A 15,738-nucleotide genomic window follows, 5' to 3' on the forward strand; every position below is an offset into this window, starting at 1 on the left:
AGACGCGTCTTTAATCTAGATTTAAACTGACAGAGTGTGTCTGCCTCTCGAAGAGCGTTAGGGAGATTGTTCAAGAGTTTGGGTGCTAAATAGGAAATAGGTGCTAAATCTGCTGCCTGCAGTTGATTTTGATATTCTAGAAAAATTATCAATTATCAAATTATCTATTATCAAATGGCCAGAGTTTTGAGAACGCAGCGGACGTGCAGGACTATAATGTGATAAGAGCCCGCTCAAGTATTGAGGAGCTAAACCGTTCAGGGCTTTATAAGTAATTAACAAGATTTTAAAATCTATCCTATGTTTGATAGGGAGCCAGTGCAGTGTTGACAGAACCGGGCTAATATGATCATACTTCCTTGGACTCTAGTTGCGTGCAGAACAACCACTCAATAAAGCCTTACAATAATAAACGCATGAATTAACATTTTTGCATTTGAAATTGAGAACATAAGTTGAAAGGTATGTTTTTGAGATGGAAAAACACAGTTTTACAGATACTAGAAACATGGTTTTCAAAGAAAAGATTCCAAACTGATAAGAAATAATTAACAGAGCGGCCATCATGTGGGGTTTTTAGGTTAAATATTATTAGCACCTTAGAATTTAGAATTATTTAATTTTTACAGAATTAAGCATTAAGAAATTACTCTTCATCCAGTATTTTATATTGACTATGCATTTTGTTTCTCAATTTGGTGTGTTTCACCGGGCCGGGAAGAAATGTAGAGTGTTATTAGCATAGCAGTGAAAGCTAACACCATGTCTCCTGATAATATCTCCCAGAGGTAACATGTAAAGCGTGTGCGTGGGTTTTGGGTTTCGTGCCATGTTCATGTTTTCATATATATGATTTTATAGTTTAGTCCTGTTTCCATGTTCTTATTGGTTGTTTTAGTCATGTTTGCCCATTGGTTGGTTTGTCATGTGACCCTTATTGTTTAGTATTTATAGTCCTCATGTTGCCATTGCCTCTTGATTATTGTTACTAAACCATTTTACAATATTATTGTTGTTAAACCATTAGCTTCATTTGTGCAGATGAGCAGTGGCAAATAACGGTCGATTGTTATGGCTTTTTTAAGCAATAAGTCGAAATCTATTGGTCGTACAAATAGAGACCGTCTTAGAGGTAGACTCTACTGAATTGAACCAGTAGGCAGCAATGCACACAACACAACGCAAGGACCTCCCAGCAATGCCCTGGCAGTCACCCACAACACCCAGCATGGTGAAGGTGACTTTTGCACGACCATGGGCAAACCGCTCGCATTTTATTATTATTATTATTTTAAATCTGTATAAATGCAGTTTTGTGTGTGTTGTGCTGTAGGTGCGTTTGAAGATCCCGTCACAGTTCACTCTATGCTAAATGCCATCTGTGTCCACCTGTGCTAACGGCTCCTCTGGGGTTTGCCGGGCTGCAGCTGCTCCCGTGTGGCAGACGCACACACACCTTCAAGATCAGACCAGCTCTGATATCACTCATAACATCCACTCCGCTGCATGCACGCAAGGACTGATGGCGCTTTTAACACGGCTTATAATTATTCCTGGGAGTCTCATTTGATCACATAGTAGCTTTACAAGTAAAGCATGAAATAAGTGCTGTAAACCAGTGATTTAGCCGGTGTTGCCAGTCATTTGTTTAGCTGAAAATTGACTGAAAACCATATAGGCCTGGTTTCACCGACAGGGCTTAGGTGAAAGCCAGGGTTAGGCCACAGTTCAATTAAGACATTTATGTAGCTTTTATATGCTTTAGATATAAAATAAATCGGACACATTTTAAGATCACTCCATTGCGAGTTTCTTTCAGCAGACATGCTTTGAATCTGGACCAGGGTTAAGACTAGGTGTGCTTGTGTTGTGAATCTTTCAGACTCTTCCAGTGACACTGTGTTTTTCTCTTTTTCTCAGAGGAAGGGCTCGTTCACGAATGTAAACTATGCAGTCAAACCTTCGACTCTCCAGCGAAACTGCAGTGTCACCTCATCGAGCACAGCTTCGAGGGCATGGGCGGCACCTTCAAGTGTCCCGTCTGCTTCACAGGTACATCTTTATGTGTGTGTGTGTGTGTGTGTGTGTGTGCGCGTGCCAGACCAACAATACTGTCAATCAGGATTTTTGTCACTGTTTTCCAAATTTTAAAGCTATGCAATAACACAAAATGGAATTACAATTTTGTGCATTTGAGATCATGGAAAGCATGAGTTCCATCACGTGTGTGGAGCCTTTGCTTTTGGAGAGACTGCATTAGTGGAGGATGGTGTTAATGATCTGCTCCGTCTCTGGATGTGAAGAGTGGGAACAGACCCCGTCCTGAGAGGAAAGCGTCTCATCTCTGGTGTCAGCGGGGTTAACTGTCTGCATAATGCTGTCCCTGAACTCAGGGGCTGTTTGCCGCTCGGCGCACAAAGCTTCTCGTCAGAGTCTTTTAGCTGTTGTTTAAGTTGGGCTTTCACAAACACCTGGGCGCTTAGGATGGAACTGGATTCAAACAATCACAATTTATAAACGTTTGTTTAGGGACTGGATCTTACATCACATACAAAAAAATATTTATTGCACTCATTAACATTAATTAGCACATTTTAAACAAATATGGTTTTTCATTGTTTTTTTATATGCGAGTCAAAAAATGAATCAAACGAGAATCTGAGATTCAAACCAGCAAGCACTTTACATCAATTTGAAGCAAATTTATTTTTAAAATTTAAACAAAGGTATAAAACTATGTACTGTATGTACTTTTGTATCAAAACATCCAGTATTGACCACAGGTCAGCTCATTTAAATAAAACAAAGCTTTAAAATTGTAGGGGAAAAAAAAACACGATTTTATTTTAATGCATTTATAATATTTAATATTTACAATAAATATTTGCAGTTTCTACAGCAGTCATTTATAGCATTGTTTTACAAGCTAAACTCTTAATACTCTAAGTCTATTTTAAAGGCTTTTCTCCATAGAGAAAATCCATCCAGGGTGTCCTTGTTTCAAAAAAGTTTGAGGAGCCTCGACTCTGGAGCAATATCATGTAAAGAACTCTAAAACGTAATATGTAGCTTATACAGTCACTTAATCTTGATATTTCTGCCGCCATAGCAGCATGCTTCAATTCTCTCTGTCTTTCTCCGCTTCTCTCATTCTTATTGACTTGATCTACAGGGCTTTTTTTTTCATTTCGGCTTTATTTGGTGTTGGCGCCTGATAGACAGGTCCCGCCACGTCTCCTTCCGCACTCATATTGATCATGCAGCAGAGAGAAAGAGAGAGAGAGAGAGAGAAAGCAGCTCTGCTAGGACGGCGTCTGCACTGCAGAAATCATGACGAACATATGACTACATGCATCGCACAAACATCCCAACCGTTCACACGCGAGATCACATTTCAAATCATTTCATTTGTGCAGAAGTTTTCTGAACTCTGATATTTCCTGGGGTTTGGTCCGAAAGCTATCCAGTGTTTTTTTTTTAGCTCACCTCGCCTACAAGCACAACCGATGCCCTGCAAAGAGCAGTGAGTGTATTTTCACTGCTGTCTGTCTCTAATGAAGTGGCCTTCAGCATCTGCGTCTCTTGTAGTGTACTTCCAGCAGAGACTTTTCAGTTTTGTAAGTAAAAAAAAAAGTCCTTCTCGAGTGTTTATTTATGCTGTATACACCGCCATTTAAAAAAAATCTTGTTTGTTGACAAAAAAAAAATAAATATATAATAATATATATAATAAAAAAAAATATATATATATATTTTTTTTATATATATATATATATATATATATATATATATATATATATATATATATATATATATATATATATATATATATATATATATATTATTTAGCCTAAAATTAAGCTGCTATATGACTGGAAATATATTTTCTCTACCCTAAAATATACTTTTGTAACTTTTCATTTGTAATATGCATCCCTAAGAAGTCGTATCTCAGTCAAATATTGTCCAATCCTAACAAATCAGACACCAATAACATCTTATTTATTCAGCTTTCAGATGATATAAAAGTGAATTCAACTGAAAAAAATGGATCGTTTTGTGGTCCACATATATGGCATGTATTAAAATGTATTTTAGTCAGAAAAAAAATGTGTATAGGTCAAAGTCAAATCTAATGTTTTAACGTATAAAATGTAAAACACACATTTGGGGACTGGGGTTGAAACTAAAAGAGTCAAATCCGGTGTGAAACACTTACATTTACGCTCTTCTCTGAGTCCAATACGACGGCCTTTAAATTCAGCTCGGTCTGTCAGGCCTCTACGGGCACAAATAATGATTGTAAGTAATAGGATTTCCATTCACCAGTGGAAAATCTGAAATTATATAGAGTTTTATAGTATTATTTCAACACGAGCGGTTTTAATGGAAGCGCTCGTTCGGGCCCGCAGCCTTAAAGAGAGAGGAGGCAGGAACGAAGGAGCGCGGACGCAGCGTGATCATGCAAAGCGAGGGAGGATGAGAGAGGAGCGAGGGGGGAAGGAGGTAAAAGAGGAGTCGAGGAGCCATCCAGAGACAGCGGGGAGATGTCAGAAGTGTCGCTCTCGCGGGACGCATTTGACAGCTATGTGAAGTCAGGCAGCCCGCAGCTGAAAGCAGCTCCGCTCGCCCCGGAGGAAGCCGAGCGCAGAACAAACACTCTGCATGCCACTTATCAGCTTTTGTCTCACTTTACACAACAAAACACTACAGTTTTACACTCGATTGTGTGCACAATGATGCAGCCAGGCCCTAGCCTTCTACATGTGTACCCATCAACACAAAAAATAGCTTATTGTACGATGCATTTAATTCAAATGATAACAATCGAAAAGTTAAATTATACATAAAAACTCCTTTATATTATTTAAAGGCCTCGTTATAGACAAGTGTGTTTGAATAAGTGAAGAAGAAGAACTACATCAATTATGGGTGACTGGAGTCATCTATCAGAATTATATTACTATACCTAGAATTGCACGTCTATTTTTAGAAGTGGAGTAGCTCTCTAACGTTAACATACATAACCATAATCCCATTGTGCACATTTATGATCGATGTTTTAATGTTTGTATGCATGCACATTATTAGCGTTATATAACAGACCATTTCTTTTTGGACTTTTTAAACGTGCATATTAAAAAAAAAAACTAACATAAAAAAACTATTTATATATATATATATATATATATATATATATATATATATATATATATATGCATTACATAACAGTTGTAACACATTCATCAATATATCAATCAAAACCACATTTTTTGTGAGAACTTAAGAGCTTACTGCATTTTCTGAAATTCTTTGGCAATATATATAATGTGAAACCTGTGAAGCCAACTGGAATATCTTGGCAGTTTCTACAGACTTACTTTAGTTCTTCATTTGCTGTTTTTGCTTTCACGTTAGACGCTTTGTTTCTTGACGGTTAGCTACTGTAAAGTAAAAATCCCATTCATTGCCTTCATAAAGAATGAGTTTTGGCAATAAACATTTAGCAATATGTAAAATGTAGCATATATAAACCAGGAAATACAAATTTAGAGCGTCTTTGGTTCTTTATTATGACGTCAAACAGCTTTTTGAACAGAAAAAGAGCAGAGCTTGGCTTGATTTTGTCCGCTGGGAAACAACTGGATTGTAGGAAGTGCTGACGTTTGCAAACGACATTCGCGATTGTTTCTTGTGAGAAGAGCTGACTTTACTGGCCAGCCCTCGCTCAGACGTCATCAGAGAAGTCATAATGAATTGAAGGAAATGTTGATGAGCGCATAACGACGATTATTAAAAATATGAATGGTCTGTTTTGCCAAGGCAGAATAATCCTGATCCTGACCATTAGTCAGTGCAATTTCAATTTCATAGAAAAACAAAACAACAAAACCTGACATCAACTGCATGGTGAAGAACTACAGTACCCACAATCCCACCAATCATTACCACGGAAACAAGAGTGACCTCAAAAGTACTATAGCAGCATCTACTGTTTTGCACATCCAAATTTAGCTGCATCTGAGTATGATTTAAATGTGTGATTTGCCATTATTAACCAACCCTGGAGATAGGGAACCCAATGTTCAGGCAAAAATATAAAACAGAGATATTTTAGAAAGATAATGCAATCAGTGTTTTTCTGTGTCAGAGATACTGCGAAGATATTGAATTAGAGAAATGTGTGCCATAGTTTAAAATCCTGAATGCTCAGAAAAGGTTCACGGAAAATTTTATTAGATATTTCAATTTGAGAACTTCTGTAAATGGTCTGCAAATGTTGGAAAAGGGTGAATTTTGATCAGTTTACAATACAACCCGGCAACGGCCCTTAATAAAGTCTCTTTTACAGTTACGTGATGAGCCTACAAACATTAGTAACATATCAAATGATGCAGAAATAGGTCACGCTTTATAATAAGGTTCACAAATGTGCATAATAGATACTTTATTAAAAATAAATCATGTTAGTAAGGAGGCCAGAAACGTTAGAAACACATTAACTAATGTTCAGGTTAGTTTAGGGGAAAAATACTTTACTGCTTTTAAGGACGTTTAATAAGGTGCTGTTCTTTGTTACTGAATGGTGTATGAATACAGTGCATTGAGCAATGTTAACATGCACCTTGAATGTGAATAAATAAGCACAGACCAGCATAAATTACCATTGGGGGTGAAAAAAGAGTTGTTAGTTCATGTTAAATGATGCATTAAGTTAATATAGTAACACTCTAAAATAAGGCTCCATTTGTAAAGTAAAATAACATGAACTAAAAATAAAATGAAAAATAACTCTAAAACATTCATTAATCTTGGTTAATGTTCATCTCCGCATTTGCTAACTTTATGTTGCTAGTTTTTAATCATCCACTGAATTAAGGAACATTAACGAACACAATGTTATTGTAAAGTTAGTCTGTTGTACTGGTCCTCTCTATGTTACCTCTCATTTATGTAGGACCTCTGACCCACAGATGCACGTCCAGGTCGCTTGACCTGTGTGAGAACTAGAACTAGAAGACACAGATTCTCACTGACCCTAATAAAGCTTTCAAATATGGGTCTAAATCCAAAATCCACACGGTGGCATGAAGGCAAAAGTTGTTTATCCCTCACAAGAAATTCAAATGAAGACCAAAACTCACTCTTTACCTCAGAGACACGACTCTGTGTGTGTGTGTGTGTGTGTGTGTGTGTGTGTGTGTGTGTGTGCACGACTAGCCACCCTTAACATATGGGTCTCTAAAAACAAACAGCATGTTTGAAGTACTCCTGTGAGAATAACTGCATGCACACACACACACACACACACACACACACACACATTCAGCAGCCCTATGGCTTAATTAAAGCACACAGACGCACTATGTGTTTTAAGTGCCATTTCAAAGATTATATGTGACTGAAATCAGGCTACGCATAAATAAAGAGTCTGCATGAATATTAATAATGTCAATATAATTAGCACTGTTGACTAATAGAGACAGTGTTTTTTCGCGTGTGGAAGGGACTGCAGTTCCTGTGCTTGTTTATGTCCCTACAGCGGCTCTAAATAAAGCACATCATTATTCCTCACTGTTCCTCACTATGACTCAAAACGCCGACCGCTGACCATTCTCCAGCCTGCCAAACCCTGGATGCTTCCAGCTGGACGCCGAATCAAAGCTGCAGTGCATTCAGTGTTTTGAGCGAAAGAGTTGAGTGCAGGTGGGATTGGTTCCCCAATGATGCCGAAAACTGGAAACATTTGGGTTTCCCAGCATCTTGATTCACTCATTCGTGACAATGCTTCTTTCATTTGCTGCCAAACTGTAAAACGTGAGCTCGGAAAACATGTGTCTTTCCTCATTTGAACCGAGTAACATTATGAAAAAAAAACCCACCAGAGAGAACTTCCTCAGTGCCCTTGTGTTTTACCTTAAACACGACTGTATGAAGTGTATACATACTACTGTGTGAATGTTGGTATATTATTTGCTTGCTGTAGGTGATCCATTAGAAATAAAGGGGGTCTGAGAGAAAAATGGGTGCAAACTGAACTTTTCCACATTTTTGAATAATAGTAACGCCATTTAGACTTAAAAAACACAAACCAAAATATGGGAATCATGCAACAATCAAAAATATACTGATTTTTCCTAACCCCATTAAGAAACTTTGGGACGTTCTGGTGGTCAGTCTCCCTCGTCATGAAGATCCTGACACAACATTATCGCAACTAATAAATGTCGTGACGTTGCAGAAGCTTCAAAATGATGCCACGGCAGCCTCGGTGAGCGAAAGAGATTCTTTTAAAAACAAAAGGAGTCTTGTACAGGCAGGGCTCGCATCTGTCTAAAGAACTAATTTGAAGAAATGAAACACAGGCCTGTTTGTCGAAGATGTGACTTTAATGCTGGTGTTGTGTCTTGTTGCAGTATTCGTGCAGGCCTGTAAACTGCAGCAGCACATCTTCACCGCACACGGACAGGAGGACAAGATCTACGACTGCTCACAGTGTCCGCTGAAGTTCTTCTTCCAAACCGAGCTTCAGGTGAGATACTGAGATGAAATACTGAGCTCACACGACCGGAAAGCTTGAGAGAACAAAGACATCACGGGGAGGAAATTCGGCTGAGAATATATCGGGCATGTTTGTAATGGCATTAAGCAAAGATCTTGAGGCTTTAGTTGTGCGGATGACGCCCATTAGCACCGTCAGATCAGCCAGTGAAACTCCAACAAAACTAAGAGAAAGGAAAGATCATTGCAGCCAGGCACTTAAAGGAACAGTTCACCCAAAAATACCCTCGAGTAGTTGTAAATCCGTATGAATTTATTTGTTCTGTCAAACGCAAAGAAAGAAATCATAAAAAAAGTAAACGTTCTTCAAAATATCTTTCTTTGTGTTCGGGAGAACAAATAAATTCATACTCATTTGCTGCTATTAATAGTTAATAAGGCAGTTATTAAGTGTATTTATGTGATAAGATAACAGGATCTAAAAAACTGTAAGGCAGAACAAGGTATTAATATGTGCTTTATGAGCAGTAATTAACAGGCAGTATGCTAGTGGTATGCATGCTAATATGTGACTAGTTAATAGGGAGAATTGCTCACACAAAACATTTTCTGAAGGTTTTAGGACTGTGTGTGTTCTTGCGTTTCTGTCAGCCAATCAGAGCTGCCATTGCACCATTTTCCAGTGTTTAGTCACATGGCATTTATAGCTCTCTTGACCGAGCCCAGAAAATGACGGCAGAACTGAGCCTATGAACAGAGATGGCAGATTAAAATGTGTGCTTCCTTAAGCAAGTGCTGTTGAGCAATCTGCATTTTCCTTATAGACCTCTTTGGCTGAAAGCTGTGATTTTCTCATATTCATTTTTACACCTGTCTCCTAATATTCTGGCGCAGGCTTGTATATACTTCTAAACAATCTTATCTTATACCGCATTGCCTTGCACAATTAGTTAAAATGAGTATTCAGAAATGAGGTTTAGGTATTTTTAATACTAGTGCGACGCCGTGGGTCTCTTTATTTACTGTGGAGCTCTTTAAGCGGTTTCGTAACTTTGCTGCTGCGATGAAAATAAACAGCTCTCGTGAAGACGGCAGTGAATCCTCCTGGTAGACAATGAGACACTTCATTGATAAATAAATGAGACAAGTTATCCACACATAAGAAAGCTAGCCTTTCCTGGAACAGTACCGTTTTTAGTGGCCGAAGCTCTCCTGGGAAATATGCTAGATATTGCTTGTTATAAATATATTATATTTTATATATCTCATACATGTGGAACTTGTGGATGTGGATAAAAAAGGCTCAGTAATTTTACGGTCTATGCAGTATTATAACTGTGTTCTGATGAACATTTATGTGTTGGTAAAACTTTATTTTAATATGTTGCACATTACACATATTTACTGCATAATTACAAGCAACAATAAACTAAACTCTCTAAGAACATGTTGTTAATTAAAGACTCCAATTATGGATCTGTGTGTAGCTCTGAGTAAATTAAAACAGCTTTTAAATCAGAAAGTACATGGTGCAAAGCCGTAGATGGGATTTATTTAAACTGGGGGAAAGCAAGCTGTCAGCAGTTCAGAAAAATCACCAGCTCTGTCGTAGACAAGAGTATAATGAACACTACAGGCATGGAAATGTGTATTTTTCTGTCCCTAGCCTTTACAGAAATATTAAACTGGTAAAAAACATGTTAAGGTTACAATAGTATATATTTTAAAATAAAACAATGTGTTATTTGTGCAGTCGTGCCATCTTGAGCCATCAATGTGGCAATATTTGTTTTTAATTAATTATAAAGAATTCCAAGCACCACAAGACTGCTTCATTTTGAGCTCAAAAGCAGGTTTTCTTCTATTTAAAATAATAAAAAAATCACCAAAATTGACCAATCGGCTCAATCACTTCAGATTAGCGTCGCGCAAAGGAGGGGTTTGGAAAAATTAATTGTTGAGCGAATTGTTCGGGAGCCGTTGAGCAAATAAAGTAAAAATAAATGCATATTATAAGCAATGAAAGTGTTTTTTGACCATGCATGCATGTCAACCTGTTGCTGGGGACTCCCAAAACATTTTAAATGCTTGTTAAAAATCGTATTCGTAACAATTTATCCTTGAATGTTTCATAACTAGATCTTTGGTGAAATGATAGATTTCTCTCTAGTGATATACGCAGGACTCCTCCAATCGTTTAGTTTGCTTAAACTCCGCCCCCCACATGCTCATCCGCCACGCCCACATTTCAACATTCAACAGCCAGTGCATAGAAAGTCCCGCCCTACAGTTGCCATCTTTAATCGGTTGCATTGTTTGTCAGACTATTGTCGCGGACAATCATTTCTGATCTTAAGTAACCGCTAGCCTGTCTCTAACACGAGAAAGAGATCATGGAGAACTTTCTTAAAGATATATACGAATACAAAAGGTTTTATTTGTTGCTTTACCTCGACGTCAGAGTTGTACTCATCTGTCTGTCAGAAGACTGCAGGATCTTGTTTTCTCAGTTCTTCGCAGACCGCAGTCGTCTCCGCTCAGTGGGAGAGGTCAGAGGTCACGAGGACAGATGCGGAGAAGTGTTACTCGTGTTGAGCTCATATAGTTTGAGATGAAGCGTCCACCCCCCACACACAAGCTCCTCAGCGAGGAGACGCAGCATCACTACTGACCTGCCAAGAGCATGATGGGAAGAACTCGAAACCTAATCAGCTCTCATAGGAACAAAGGCTTCACCTTTACACCCGTATACGCACAATAGCATACCTTATATTCCTCTGCATAAGTCACACACACTGAAATACAAAATGATGTTGCTTTTTTTGTTTAATGTGCTTATAGATTTCAAATGTGCACATTACAATGTTTACTGACGCTTACTGACGACCACATGATTCTGCATATAACATGATCTCATAAAGCATAACCTCCCTGCTTTTGACGCATCAACCTGTTTTTGTGCCATTTCATCAGTAATAATATAATATAACACAATTCCTTATATAAAAAACTTTAATTAAATTCATTTTGTCTTATTTGCGGTTGCTAACGCAGCAGCATTAATGGAAAAGCGTGTAGTTGCTTTTAATTTTGTCCACTTTAGACATATATCTTTGCAACTTCTCCAACAGGTTAGCGGAGCAATGTAAAAACCAAGTAATAATACATATAGCCTACTTACAAGTGAATGCAATTTTCGATGGCACTGTCACTCTGCAAAAGCACAGCATCTGATGTTGTTTTTATATAGTCTTTCGCTAACCTGAACGATCCACGACTGTATACATGTTTCGTGTTAGTTGCTTTGAACAGTTAACCTGCCCGCTGTTCCTCGACTTCCTGCACCTTCTTTGTTTTTCCGGTATCTTCTGCACAACTTTCCAAACCCTGTATGTCAGCTACCTTCGACTGTCAGGTTAGGGTCAGTATAAGTTCGTATTTGCTTGCAGATTTACTTACAGTCAGCAGAGCGTCTGAAGCAGACAATCAAAGATGTAAATATGACGGTGCAGTTTTAGAGCAAAAAGGTTTTCGCGCTGAAATACAGCTGAAATGAAACCGTTCAATTAATCAGGCCAAATCATAACCCTCTGACTAATTCATGACATTAAAAAATAAATCTGTGTTTCCCTGAATGTTTTTATCAGCATTCGCAGCGGACGGCTCATCTAACCCAGTTTTCTCTCCATAGTTTTCTATCACTCAGACTTTTGACGTTAACTCTAAAGTTCTAGCTTACAGTTCACAGCAAAGCACAACAAGAAAAAAAAAAAAATAAAAAGCTTTTGACTTCAGGTTTAAGATTGCTCAGATGTTTTAAAATATGATTCGTACACAAAAGTGCAATGAAAGCTCCGATATTACCCACAAGTGACTCACGGATGCAGGTAGATCAGATGCAGACAGCAGCAAACCGCAGCGTCCTGCGAGAGTTAGCGTGTGTGTTTGTGTTTGTTCCCGCCTCTGGCTGGGTCTGAAGTGTGTATGCAAACACATCGTCTCGAGACGGTGACAAACCCTCGCTGCAGCCCATGAGCGCGCTCATTCTCTGCTCATCACCGCTGGGAGACGCACAATCCAAACAAACACTTTTGATCTCTGACACACTTCTGCTTCCTGTAAACTTCCTGTGAACTTTTTACAAGCGACTCTGCTAATGCCAAATAAAAGATGCTCCGCTTCAGCATCTTCAGGATGCGCGCCGTTGTGAGGATGTTTCATTTAAAGTCATTTAGCAGAATTACTAGTGATGGCGTTATTGGGGAAACTGTAAAAAGTCTTCCAGTGTTGAGAAGGTTACTCTGGAAATGCGATCGGTTAGAGATTGCAAGATATTAGTATAATTAATGTAATAATCTAACTGTATACATTTGATTTTTGGGTCAGGTAGCCTTAACTACTATGTACTTGCATAAATTTACTTATAGTGGTTATACTGTACTGTAAAACACTTGTGCTGGTTTTGAGGTGGACACGGGTAAGTTTAGGGACTGGTTTGGTTGTGTGGGTAGGTTAAGGGTGGGTTAAGGTGTAAGGGATGGGTCAACAGTGTACAGTACAGAAATTAAATGCAACTACATTTGTTTTTTATACAAGTCCATGTATGTACACAATGAATTGTACCAAATGATTCACTTAAATGCATGTACATAGGAGTTAAGGCCACCTACTATAAAGTTGGACCCGTTTTTGATTGCTCTTCTAAATTTCTGATGAATGTTTTCCTCTGTTAATCAGTTAGATCTAAAGCCTCCAGTGCGGATGGATGTAATTAGCAGATGTGGTGCGCTGCAAATTTAAACAACAGAACAAATCAATCTTTACAAGAGGCATCGTGCACCACAAAAACAGGCCACGCAATAAATCAGTGCTATTCAACATATCCTAGATTTTTACGGAAAATATTCAGATGTCACCCCCTTTGTAATCATTATCTTTGTAAGTAATAGTTCCTAACATTGAGTGGAGCTTAATAAAATCCATCAAAAATGTTTTTAGCTTTTTTTTTTTCTTTTTAGCATATAAAATGATAGCTACTGTTTAATTGCTGCATTAACGTTCTAAATAGTTGAATACTTAGTTAATGCCCATTATTTAAAGCTCTAATCTAAAAATGCATACATTCAGTTGATAAAAAAGATTGTTCTTATGCACTTTTTTAACTGCCAGAGTACAAAAAAATCACTTATTACATTTGAAATAGATTTCAGTTTTGTATTATGTTGACATAAATTTTAAATACTGTGTTAAATACAATGTTAAAATGAATTTCTCAAGTGTTTTGCAACTATTTTTAGTCAATATTTGAGTAAACTGATGGTACATGAGTAAAGGAAAAGTACACAGTTCTCTTATTTGTGACGAATAGTTCATCTAGTTGTTATTTCCTACAATCTAGCAATAGCTTGTTCGGTTTTGAGCATCTCTAATGCAGTCATTCTGATACACAAACTACTGCAAACACACTCTGGGGAAAAAAATCACATCTGAAGCTGCCAGAATGTGTGGCTGTTAAGTTAAAAAGAATTAATAATTCTTTAATTCAGCTCACCGACTCCAAGCCACCTCCCAGAGAGATCATTTCCCGAGAGATCCTTCGCTGTCCTAAAACAATATACATATAAGGTTGACATCTTCAGATTTCCCGGTCTGTAGTCGGTTCGACCTGAATGTCCCTGCTGTGGCAAAGACGTCATTTGTAGCGATTTGTAGCAGCAGAACGTTCAGTAAGTCGTCACTGTGGAAATTTGCCTTAAATTGACTGTAGATGCGGTGGTTCTTTGTAGTCTATACTTAACAGCAATTGCTGCTGTAGGCAGCCTAATGAAACCGGCTTAATTAACAAATGTTGACAAGGCAGCCGAATGCAGTTGTGATCAAATTAGCCTAATTAGCACAGGTTTTCAAGTTTTACAGTATTTACAGATCAGACTGAACCTGTAAATAAGCACCGTTGGCCGTTGCTGCAGGGAAGAGAGGCAGAAGATAGATGGATGGATGGAGAGTAGAAGGAATGTTTTTTTACCTACTTTTACCTCTCATTATTGTTAATATTCTTGGTATGCTAAAAACCACTGAATCACCCTGGTATTTGTCTCTAGAGCAGCCGTTCCCAGCCATGTTCCTGGAGAATCTCTCCTTTGTCTGACAAACCCGTTTCTGGTCTTCAGGTCCACCATTTAGATGTGTTTGATTAAAGAGCTGGCTGCATACTAGAAAATTTTCAATTAACCAAATTTAAAACCATGGGAGACCACAGACATGTTTTAGCCTTATAATCCTCTGAATGCACACACTGGATGATTCGAGCAAACTCCAAGCATTTTTGTGGCTATTAAGTTTTATTGGCTATTGCAGGTATCATATCAGATCGAGGCTTGTGAATATTAAACAAGTTTGACATTTATGATTTGAGTTCAGTGATGCTCCGTCTCGATCAGAAGCAGTTACAAATAATCCTAATGGCACCGCTCAACATGGGATTTTTTTTGGACAAAGCGTTGTTTGCAACAAGCCTCGAACTGAAAAAAATACTGAAAAAAAATCAGGATATGCTAGTTAGGTACGTTTTGAAGCTGGGATGCTGGTTTATGGGAACCACTGTTCTAGGGCTGTTCTTACAGCATAGAGTTTGAGAGATTGGCCTTGTCAAAATGCATGTGACAAGAAGTATAACTGTCCCAGGTCTTAAAAACGCCAGAGCGCAGGGCCCTTAATGCACACTAAACCCCCTGCAGCGGTATTCGAGGCTAAGTGTATCCCATCATCTTCTGGAAATAAATTGAGAATTTTTGCAGAGATCTCTCAAGAGGCTGTGAAAACTTTTGCGGTGCAAGTCGAATGTTAATAATAATTATTTATTACACATAATTTGGCAGTAAAACATACAGTGTTGTGCATTTTATTGGTGCAAAGATCAGTACGTTTATTTTGTGCATCATTTGCAGATGCTTTTCAGTAGTTTTAAAATGCAAAGTATTGAAAATCAAAAGAATGCTCCTAAGGCCTAAACACTTGCATTTTTTACAAGCGTTTAATTGTGTCCCGTTGGGTAGTGAAAAGTTCTACAAACACTTGTGGTCTTCATGCTCACTTGAACACTTCGGCCAAATACAGGAAATGCATCTTGTAAGTGGAAAGAGGTCAAGCGCAAAGACCACAAGTGGGTATTTAGACAAGCCCGTGGTTTTGGTCATTACAAACCCAGGAGGTGATGTTGGATTTTGAGACTATGAT

General features: G+C 38.1%; 1 protein-coding gene across 4 annotated transcripts in view; it reads left to right on the forward strand.

Moving 5' to 3' along the window:
- LOC122360677 (zinc finger protein 521) overlaps positions 1–15,738 on the forward strand; it is a 71,397-nt gene that overhangs the window by 52,103 nt on the left and 3,556 nt on the right. For all 4 annotated transcript variants that reach the window (XM_043261508.1, XM_043261515.1, XM_043261495.1 and 1 more), the window contains 2 exons: positions 1,921–2,052; positions 8,418–8,533. In XM_043261508.1, the coding sequence (XP_043117443.1) occupies positions 1,921–2,052; positions 8,418–8,533 (248 nt within the window). The remainder of the gene's footprint in view (positions 1–1,920; positions 2,053–8,417; positions 8,534–15,738) is intronic.

The sequence above is a fragment of the Puntigrus tetrazona genome, chromosome 2 (genome assembly GCF_018831695.1).
Source record: "Puntigrus tetrazona isolate hp1 chromosome 2, ASM1883169v1, whole genome shotgun sequence".
NCBI lineage: Eukaryota > Metazoa > Chordata > Actinopteri > Cypriniformes > Cyprinidae > Puntigrus > Puntigrus tetrazona.